This window comes from Amphiprion ocellaris, chromosome 18 (assembly GCF_022539595.1).
Source record: "Amphiprion ocellaris isolate individual 3 ecotype Okinawa chromosome 18, ASM2253959v1, whole genome shotgun sequence".
Classification (NCBI taxonomy): Eukaryota; Metazoa; Chordata; class Actinopteri; family Pomacentridae; genus Amphiprion; species Amphiprion ocellaris.
Window position 1 is genome coordinate 9,320,295 of NC_072783.1, and position 10,951 is coordinate 9,331,245.

The 10,951-nt window shown below is 36.8% G+C and overlaps 2 protein-coding genes across 2 annotated transcripts; one reads left to right on the forward strand and one right to left on the reverse strand.

The window, feature by feature from the left end:
- Positions 1-1,687: 1,687 nt before the first annotated feature.
- Positions 1,688-5,845, reverse strand: LOC111578128 (gastrula zinc finger protein XlCGF57.1-like). The gene is made up of 2 exons (XM_035954815.2): positions 5,532-5,845; positions 1,688-3,758 (listed from the first exon to the last, which is right to left on the reverse strand). Exons 1-2 carry the CDS (start codon positions 5,644-5,646, stop codon positions 2,164-2,166), a joined length of 1,710 nt encoding a protein of 569 aa, XP_035810708.2. The 5' UTR covers positions 5,647-5,845; the 3' UTR covers positions 1,688-2,163.
- Positions 5,846-7,109: 1,264 nt separating this feature from the next.
- Positions 7,110-10,733, forward strand: LOC111578123 (zinc finger protein OZF-like). The gene is made up of 2 exons (XM_023284728.3): positions 7,110-7,422; positions 8,853-10,733. The coding sequence occupies exons 1-2, from the start codon at positions 7,308-7,310 to the stop codon at positions 10,241-10,243; spliced, it is 1,506 nt and encodes a 501-aa protein (XP_023140496.2). The 5' UTR covers positions 7,110-7,307; the 3' UTR covers positions 10,244-10,733.
- Positions 10,734-10,951: the final 218 nt, after the last annotated feature.

Consider the following 10,951-nt stretch of genomic DNA (forward strand, 5'->3'; position numbering starts at 1 on the left):
TGTTTTAGTTTTTGACTGAGAAAGTGTTGTAAACGTGACCTCCTCGTCTTTCTTTACCACGTCTGAAGGGTACATGAGTGCCAGATGTTTTCAGGGTGGGGGTTGAGTTTCAGGCGGAGCAGCTGCCAACATGTCTGTCAGCAGGACGTAATAGTTCCATACTGCAGCTGCTGACGTGCAGCGCTGACATCTACCACTTTATTAGGAACACCTGTGGAGCCGGAAGCAGCCCAGAACGAAAACTGAGCTGTAAAATGTAACAGAACCAGTCACTGCAAACAGAACTTCACCTTTCTGACAACAGAAACCGACTGTGTTTAAGCTCAGATGTACATGAACTGATGAAATGATGATCGGTTTGCGTGATTCGTTTAAACACAGTGCATTTAACAGCAGCTGGCCTGCTTCTGGTAAACTGCGGTAAGTTGTTTGTTAAATCTTCTAAAGTTTAGAAAAGGGGAGCAAGTTTGGAGAAACCCAACACTGTAAAAAATGTGCAGATGAGGAAGAACAATGTGAGTGATAACCTCTTTACACGTTTCAGTTTTAACACTTTGGTCAGTATTTGTGAAATGTTTCCATCACTGAAATAGGAAATGCACGTTTAAGAAAAAAAGTCACTTCTGTAATGTTGAGTACAATCTTTTCATGAAGTTTTTGTCCCTATTGTTGTTGAATGAATGAAAAAAAACCTGATAATCTGGCAACAAGAGGGTCTGAAAAACATATGTTAAAAAGCGTTATAATACTGTACCATTCAAAAACTGTTAGAAATTACAATATAAATATTAAAATAAGCCGATTTATAACTGCAGTACAGCGATGTGGTTTCTATAGTTACACACTTTGAAAGAATGAACAACTGTTCATAAAATATGGCTTCATGTTTGCATTCAGTTGCACAGAATGTTTCATTTTGTACTAAATCTGGTTTATTTTGCGCATTTTTAAAAGACAAAACACATAGAATGAAGTGATTTTGACAAAATATCACAATTTAAAACTTAGATTTAATTAATTTTCTCATGTCCACATGTCATACATGATATGTTCATTCAGTAAATCCCAGAATCCTGTTTATTTTCAGTTTCTGGCTCTGATAAATGGTGTGTTTTTGATGGGTTTTTTTAGATTAGAGACTCCATGACTTTCAAACCCACCAGCAGTTTTTGGGGTTCAGACGCTTAAACCATCACACTTGGGGCAAAATCTTTTATTCCACATTTTAAAAAAAGATCAAATCCTTGAGCAGTATTTCTAATCATGGAACAAAAAGTCAACATGTGATTTGCCTTTAAAGGTCGTGATGCTTTCCTGCTCGCTGCTGCCTCTTAGTGGTGAAAACAGCTCAGCGCAGCGCAGACCTCAAGAACAGAACAGATACATGTGAGTATATAAATAACTCAGTCATAGCGTCACTCTTTAGTTGTGTAGTACTCTTGTGTGTTACATGTCTTTTAAATGACATCTCCACTGTTCATTAATAGTTTGTAGTAATGGCGCAACAAAACCTTCTCAGAACTACAGTTTTCTGGTAAGCACCAGTTCTAATGACTTTCTTTTTGTGCCACAAAGTAAGAAGTATTTTACGAAACCTACAACACAAGATGACCGACAGCAGACTTCAGTTCTGTCTTCAAAACAAACTGAATCAAACATTGACTGGAAATAAAACACATACTCAGACTAACTGCATTAAATTTTATTGTGCTATGACAATATTTGGTTGTTTGTTTTACAAAATTGGCGCCATTAAACTCATAATGTCAGAACTCAAAAGTCATAACTTGGTACATCATGTGCAAAAACTTCTCACATTTTACACCCATCTTTATATTGTATTATTTACAGTGTTAAATTACAATTCATAATTAGATTATGTACAGTTATTACATAAAATTAAGCCCTCTTTTCAACAGAGTAAGATCTATTATCTTTCACAGGTACTTAAAATACATTAATGTCATTAAATGTCTCTCTTAAAGTGCTTTAATTTTTAAAAAAATATGCACAAGATCAAGATTTCAAAAATGCACAAAAGGATGAAAACCAATGTGGTTCTTACCAACATATACCCACACAATTCATTTCGTACAACAAACCCTGTGGACTCTCATGTGAGCCTTCAGATGCGTCTTTTGGCTAAATCTTTTACCACAATCATTACAGCTGTATAGTTTCTCTCCTGTGGACTTTCATGTGTCTCTGCAGACTTCCTTGATGTCTAAATTTTTCACCACAATCATCGCACACAAATGGTTTCTCTCCTGTGTGAACTGTTAGGTGAGTTTTAAGATTACACTTACGTCTAAAACTTTTCCCGCAGTTATTGCAAATAAATGGTTTCTCTCCTGTGTGGACTCTTGTGTGTCTCTTCAAACTTCCTTGATGTCGAAACGTTTTACTACAAACGTCACAGCTGAATGATTTCTCTCCTGTGTGAACTGTCATGTGTGTTTTAAGATCCCCTTGCTGTGTATATCTTTTCCCACACATATCACAACTAAATAGTTTCTCTTCAGTGTGGATTCTCATGTGTCTTTTAATATTGTGTGGATGAATATACTGTTTCCCACAAAAACCACAACCAAATGGTTTCTCTCCCGTGTGAGCTCTTATGTGTGTCTTAAGATGTAATTTTCTGCTAAATGTTTTACCACAAACATGGCAACTAAAAAGTTTCTCTCCTGTGTGGATTCTAACGTGAGTCTTAAGATTGTACTGCTGTCTAAATCTTTTCCCACACACATCACAACCAAATGGTTTCTCTCCTGTGTGGACACACTCTTGTGTTTCCACATCTCCTTCTTGTGTAGATATTTTATTGCACACAGCACAATCAAAAGGTTTCTCTCCAGAGTGGACTCTCACATGTCTCTTAAAATTATAAAGCTGTCTAAATCTTTTCCCACACACGTCACAACCAAATGGTTTCTCTCCTGTGTGTACTCTCATGTGTGCTTTAAAACTATTCTGGTGTCTAAATCGTTCACCACAAACATCACAGTGAAAAGGTTTTTCTCCTGTGTGGACTCTCAAGTGTGTCTCGAGATTTGTTTTTCGGTTAAACGTTTGTCCACAAACATCACAGCCAAATGATTTCTCTGCTCTGTGAACTCTCCTCTGTGAATCAACATTTTGCTTCATTCTAAAACATTTCTTATGAACTGAACTTGCTGAATTTCCTGAATGACCCTTCATGTGTCTCTGAAGAGACTGCTTGTGGAGAAACTGTTTATCGCATTCAGAGCAGCCAAATGCTTTTTTGTCTTCAGTTTCAGGTCCAGGATCTGACAGAGGTTCCTGCCAACCATCATCTTCTTCATCCTCATCATCATCACTGATGTCAGTCTCAGAAGAGTCTGAAGCCTTTCCATCAACATTTGGTTGTAAATTACTATTTAAAGCTGGGCTTTCCACTGGTTTTGGTTCTCCACAGTCCTCTCCATCAGTGTCTGTTTTCATCTGCTTAACTGAGTTGTTGGTTTCCTCTCTGTCGTCTTCTGTTTGGCTCTGATGAAGCTGTGAGGACTGTGCTTTCTCTTCATCATCGTCATCATTTTTCACAGTGAATGTTAACCTGTTGATAACATTCTCCTCCTGCCCATTAAGCTGCTCTTCCTTCTGACTAGTCCACAGTTCCTCCTGTTCCTCCTTTATGTGGAGAAGTTCTGGGTTCTGCTGGTCCAAACTGGAGCTCCATTCATCAGGAACCTCTTCTTTAATAATCAACAGCTGCTGGACGTCTGCAGGAGACACTGAAACACACATGTACAGCATGAACAACTGCAACTAAGGGCTAAGACTGTGGAGTCTGAGCCTTAATATTTAAATTAGTTTGGTTGTGATGAGGCATCAGAAGATGTATAGTCACATCCTAACTAATGCAAATATTAAGGCTAAGACTCTGCAGTAATGTTAATAATGTATATTAACCCAACTAATTTAAATATTGAGAATAGGATAGTATTAATTATGGAAATTAGTGCAGCTGTTGTAATTGTCAAGACTAATTGTGATGACTAATTTTGACCTAAACTTCCACAAAAATATAAATGACAACCCAACAAATCCAAGATTTTCCTCTGAGCAAGCTTTGTTTTTATAATTTTATTTGTGTGTGTATTATTTTGTGTTTTGTATATAGCAGGGGTGTCAAACATGCGGCTCGCATGCCGAAACTGACCCGCCAGAGGGTCCAATTCGGCCTGTGGGACGATTTTGTAAAGACTAAAAATTACAGACATTAACTGCAGATTGTAAATTTGTAAAACTATAAATTTAAAATAATTTGTAGACAAGTTCTTTTAATCATAATGTGAAATATTATATTGCTTATTGTTCTTTTGTCGTTTTGTGTCTCATTTTTGTAATATTTTTTTGGTTTTTTGTCTTTTTTGTCTGACTTTTGTTGTTTGTCTTATGTTTTTGTCATTTTGTTTCCTTTTTGTCACACTTGTATTTTTTGTCTTATTTTTCTCATTTTGTGTTTCACTTTATTCATTGTTTTGTGCATTGTTTTGTGTAATTTTATGTCTTGTTTTTGTCATTTGTCCAGCTTTTTGGCGCTTTGTAACTTTTTTGCCTAATTTTTTGTCTCTTTTCTGTTTTGTTTCGTGTTGTTTGTCTAATTTTTTGTCGTTTTCTTCTCATTGTTGTCATTTTGTGTCTCATTTTTGTCATATTTTGTCTTGTTTTTTTTTTTTAATGTTTTTTGTCTTTTCTTGTCCAACTGTTGTTTTGATCATGACTAAATGTTTGGTGCCTTTGTAGACACTCTGTCATCTGAAAGTTGTAATGTGTAAATGATAAACTGAGGTATATTATTGTTGAAGTTGAATTTATTTTTCTGAAGAAACTTTAGGTTGTTCATAATGTTTTGTTCATTAAATGCAAACATTTGAAGAACATACTTTTTGGCCCAAAAACAAAGGAAAAATTTGGAGTTTTATTGCTTAATATGCTGTAATTTAACTGGTCCGGCCCACTTAAGATCAAATTGGGCTGAATGTGGCCCTTGAACTAGAATGAGTTTGACATCCCTGGTATACAGTATAGTTATTTTTTTTGCGGACTGAAAAAAAAATGTCGGAATGCACCTACGAGGGTCCAGTGTAGCACCCGGACGGATTACAGCGCGGACACATCACAGCTGTCTTGTAGTTTATCTTTAAAATTACAAATATTTGGCTAAATTAAGGTTTAATCGCTCAATCATTAGCTTTACAAGAAGAATGTAAGGAAATTTGTGAAAACATGATGGCAAAGTTTGATAAACTACTGTGATGTGTCGCGCTGTAAACCGTCCGGATGTAGCACTGAACCGTCACCGTTAAGTTCCGTCTATTCCCACCCAGTTATTAACCTTCTAACGTCATTAATGTGGCTGTTATTTCTCCATCAGTGGTCAGATTGAGGCGAACAGAAGCTCAGCAGCTCGGTTCTTCAGTGAATCGTCTCTTCCAGCCTCCCTCCCTCCCAGCAGCTAGCAGTTAGCAGTTTCCTCCACATCAGCTGTTAAATCTTCTTACCGGAGGTTTGCTTCAGAACGACGTCCTGCGGATGATGGAGGCGTTTCTTCTGCACTTTCTCCTCCAAACACACACTTCCAGTCCGCTGCTGCTGGACAGAATCCACTTGGTTCATGGTGTCGCTCTGCTGCTCTTCTTTAAAACTAACCGGAGGCTCCTTTACGGAAGAATGAGGCCCGAAATTAATCGATTATCGACGGTAACATTTCTGTCTGAGTTGATCGTGAATGTATTAGAGGAGCTGATGTAAACAGTACGCCCGTTCTGTTTTTATAAATATTATTGACGTGTCTGTTGCATTTTTAATCAGGCATCTGCACGGACACCTTCACCGGCCGTCACCATGGTAACCACAGCCTCCGTAGTTGTCAGTTATCTGCTTTGTGTTAAAGTTTAATTTTCTTCTTCCTGTTAACGAATTAATATCTGCCACACGTTATAACTGCGTTTCTAACGTTATTTGGTTTGAATTTTTAAAAAATATTTTATTTAAGGACACAACCTTACCTGCATTTAATCTTTTATTGCGATTTTTATCTTCTACCTCTAAAAAAACAATAGAGCCCCTAGTGGTCGTTTGATGTACACAGTCAATAATTCACAAAAAAATCACAACACAAACATAATTCAACTGCTGCAATCATTTTAACTCCCTCCCTCAACATATTTTGGAAAAATAATGTAAAAAAAAAAAAAAAAAGCAGAATAATAAATAAAAAACAACACCAAAGACTATCTAGAGCTGCTAAAACATTTAAATTTACAAGAAAAAAAGCAAAAAATTTATCTCAGCTGGTGACGTTAAGTTTCTTCTTGATTGTTTTCTTTGACCACGCTTTATTTGTTTATTGTATTATTATTATTATTATTATTATTATTATTATTATTATTATTATTATTATTATTATTATTATTATTATTATTATTATTATTATTATTATTATTATTATTATTATTTCTAACTGTGTCTGTCTGGAGTTGGTCCAATTAAGCAAAAGAGCAAAAAATAATATTAACAGTTATAAATAAATAATATAATGAATAAATAGTATTATTATTATTATTATTAGTAGTAGTAGTAAAAGTAGAATTTATCTTATTTATGGAGGTTTAAAGCTCTAATTACATGTAAAAGTGTGTGAAGTTATAATTGAAGCTGTTATATTAGATTACATAGATGTTACTAATAAAGTGAGTGATGAGTTTAATCAGCTAAATTAACAAGAAGGAAGAAAAGAAATGATTCAGGTGTGAAACTTCAACTCCCGTTTTACTAAATAAACTTCTTAGAGTTTATTTATTTACTAATATATTTGTATTTTTGTGCTGTTCAATTGTTTATCTATATTTGAATATTTACTGTCTTTTATTACTGTGAATTTTCAGATTTTGTTCAATAAAGCCAAAATTGTTGTCATTTTTCACTGCTGTGTTTATATATTCCTTTCTAGCTTGTGAATATCTGTATATATTGTTATATTTATTTTATTACTACTATTTTTTCCCTCTTCTTCTTTCTATAGTTTATTTTTATTCTTCTCTTTCTTTTTTCCTAGGATGACACTAACAGCTGACACCAAATTCCTTGTATGATGTGTGCATACTTGGCCATTAAACCTGATTCTGATTAAAAAAAAAAAAAAAATTAAAACATTAAAAAACTACAAAAAAGGTGTCCGTGCGGATGCCTGTCAGAAATGTGACGCGTTCTGCGCAGGCGCGGTTCCTCCGTCCGAGCCTCCGGTTAGTTTTAAAGAAGAGAAGCAGAGCGACACCATGAACCAAGTGGATTCTGTCCAGCAGCAGCGGACTGGAAGTGTGTGTTTGGAGGAGAAAGTGCAGAAGAAACGCCTCCATCATCCGCAGGACGTCGTTCTGAAGCAAACCTCCGGTAAGAACATTTAACAGCTGATGTGGAGGAAACTGCTAATGCTCATGCTAATGTTTATTTACGGTTCAGACAGAAGCAGAATCTGTGGGTTAAAAGGACGAGCAGTTTACCTTTAACTCGACCTACACTATGAGACACAACTGCTGCGGACTAAAACAGGATTTGAACGTTGTTTTGCCGCATAAATCTCCACAGTTTGACGCTGAACATGATCGTGTTACCATGACAACTGCGCCTGGACAGGAAGTGTCAGAGGTCCGAACAGGGACAGTTGACAGCTGCGTCAGAAATATTCAGTGTTATAGTTGCGCAAAATTAACGAAATTAACAGAGTCAGGACATAGAGTGTCTCCCCTTTTTGCTGTTGGGTTTCACAGGAACATGTTTCCACATTTAACAACCATGTTGAGAAGTCAAATTGTTAATTATGCATGTTATTTGTGTAAGGGAACATTTTAATGCTCGTCAATTGACTGGAGGGTTTTTCTGATTACCTCCTAGCAGAATAAAGCAGCATCATTGCAAATGATCCTGGTCCATGTTCCTAATTAACAGAACCCGTGTTACTCAAAAGTACAACTGGTTTCACATAAACAGATTTATTAAAACGTTATCAGACACCAGAATCAGTTTGTTGTGACAGGATAGCCACAACACCAATCTCAGAGCAGTCTACCACCCTGAAAATGTAAAGTTTTGCATAGGATTTGGATTGTGCAGTAAGGCAGCCCTGGTGGGTTGTGCATTTTAATGACAGTTCTTCTTGCCCTGTGTTATTCCACTCGTCACTATATTGAAGGTACTCTGAAGCTGCATCCGTCTCTTAGCCCTGCGTATGATAACTGTGATTTGTCTAAAGATAAAGAAACAAGTTTTTTCCCATAGCATCATAATCTGATTATTTTAGTACCAAAATCTAACCACAACCATGTGAGATTAGAAGATTTCGATGCTCTATCTATCGTAATAGTTACTAAGAGAACATCGTCTTGTTAATCATAATTTATTCTCTGCTGGCATTTTCTGCACTTTTACATTCATTCCACAAGCCACTTTTTGCTGGTGTCATTTATTTATAGTGTAGTAATACTCTATTTATTCATTTTTCATCCTTCATTTTTGTATAAGTTGTATATATTATTGTTATTACAATTAATGTCTTACTGTACATATAAAAGATTTTTGCTGCTGTAACACGGGAAATTTCCCCCGACGTGGGGAGTAATAAAGGATTATCTTATCTTATCTCTTATCTTATTTATTGTTTTAATATTTCACAGAAAGAAATCTACCAACAAAATGTTTTGGAATATTTAGATAAAGTTAACAGAGCTGCACAAAGTCATCTCTCATCTCACTAATGCAAAGTATCTGTGGTATCTGTGTGAATATGACGTGACTGTTGTCTATCATGTACTTGTGTGTTTCAGTTTTGCCTGCAGATGTCCAGAAGGTGTTGGTGATTAAAGAAGAAGTCCCCTATGAGTGGAGCTCCAGTCTGGACCAACAGGACCCGGAACCCCTCCACATAATGGAGGAACAGGAGGAACTGTGCACCAGTCAGGAGGACTCTTATATCAGCAGGTTTCCATTCATTGCTGTTTCTGTGAAGAGCGAAGATGATGAAGAGGAGCCTCAGTCTTCACAGCTTCATCAGAGCCAAAGTAAAGGCAATAACGAGGAAACCAGCAGCTCAATTAAACAGATGAAAACAGAAACTAATAGAGAGGACTGTGGAGGACCAGAAGCTGATCCAAATAATAATTTACAGTCAAACGCTGACGGAAAGTCTTCAGACTGGACTGAGATCGAAGTCAGTATTGATGGTTACGCTGAGGAAGACATAGAGGAAGATGAGGATGAGTGGCAGGAACCTTTGTCAGACTCTGGACCTGAAACTGAAAACAGAGACAATGACTGGAAAGAGACCAGAGGACCTGAATCAGCTGTAAATAGTGATGTTGGATGTAGCACTCAGAAAAAACCCTTTAGCTGCTCCGAGTGTGATAAACAATTTGTCTATAAACAGTCACTTCAGAGACACATGGCGTGTCATACAGAAAAAATGTTTTCCAGCTGTTTAGGTAATGAGCAATATTTTGGAGTGAAACAAAACGTAGACTCACAGATGAGAGTCCTCCAGCGTGAGAAACTATTTGGCTGTAATGAATGTAATAAAAGATTTCGATATCATTGTGAACTGAAGTTGCACATGACAGAGCACACAGGAGAGAAACCGTTCGGCTGTAGTGAATGTGGTAGAAGATTCATAGAACAGGGATCTCTGAAGAAACACATGACCATTCACACAGGAGAGAAACGATTTGGCTGTGATGTCTGTGGTAAAAGGTTTAGCCAACAGGGAACGCTGAAGACACACATGACGGTTCACACAGGAGAGAAACCATTCAGCTGTTACGTTTGTGGGAAAAGATTTAGCCGTCAGTGGGACCTTAAAGCGCACATGTCGGCCCACATGGAAGAGAAACCGTTTAGCTGTGACGATTGTGGCAAAAGATTTTTAGATCAGAAGAATCTGAAGAGACATGTGACAGTTCACACGGGAGAGAAACCATTTGGTTGCAACACTTGTGGGAAAAGATTTAGATTTCCACATGACCTTCAAGTACATACAAGAGTTCACACGGGTGAGAAACCATTTGTTTGCGGTGACTGTGGGGAAACATTTAGCCAACAGGGAACTCTGCTGAGACACATGACTGTCCACTCAGGAGAAAGACCATTTAGCTGCGATGACTGCGGTAAAACATTTACCCGTAAGGCACATCTTAAAAGACACATGGCAGTTCACACGAGTTAAGAAACAAACTTTATCACTCTCTTTTGCATGTTTAATTTACTAGAGAGAGGTTTGTTTCACACGTTTGAATACTGTTCCACATTTCGTACAGTTAATGATGAAACAACATTAAGTTTTCTACCACAACTGATATTTCTGAGCTTTAAATTGGTGCAATTCGTTCAGTTTCTGTAGTTTAAACTTGACTAAGATGCTGAACAAAGCAGCTGTTTGCACTGTGAATATGTTAGCATGCTAACGTAGCATTTAGGTAAAAGTCGTGCTGTGCATAATTCTGCACTCCTGTTATATTATTCAGACTATATTGGAATAATTGTCGAAGAATAACTGCTCATGTCTGCCTCTGAGTTTTAATCAGAGTCTGTCGCCTTTCTTTTGTGTTTGCATTTCCAGTCATCTGAAATACTGGGCTGTATTTGCATAGAGATCTTTTTAAAGTGCAATTTCTGACTCTAATTTTCCAATCGTGTATTAAAAAAGACTAAATTTATCTAAGCGGATTTGGGAATTCTTTCTCGATGAAATCTTTAAATCTGTCATATTGTGAACATTTATGACGTTGACGCTGAAGGTGTGGATGCTGTATAAACTTCAGTACATCACTTTAAATTAACTATAAATTCATGGTTGAAACACGATGTGTGTGTGGAGATAAGTTTTGTTGCCAGTTTGGACTTTTCCGTCTTCTCTTTTTTTGACTTCAAGAGA

Bases quoted from the DNA above. Each gene is read 5' to 3' on its own strand.
- LOC111578128 (XM_035954815.2), bottom strand. From the start codon at position 5,646: ATGAACCAAGTGGATTCTGTCCAGCAGCAGCGGACTGGAAGTGTGTGT. The intron at 3,759-5,531 runs GTAAGAAGATTT...TGTGTGTTTCAG, and splicing joins CGTTCTGAAGCAAACCTCCG to TGTCTCCTGCAGACGTCCAG.
- LOC111578123 (XM_023284728.3), top strand. From the start codon at position 7,308: ATGAACCAAGTGGATTCTGTCCAGCAGCAGCGGACTGGAAGTGTGTGT. The intron at 7,423-8,852 runs GTAAGAACATTT...TGTGTGTTTCAG, and splicing joins CGTTCTGAAGCAAACCTCCG to TTTTGCCTGCAGATGTCCAG.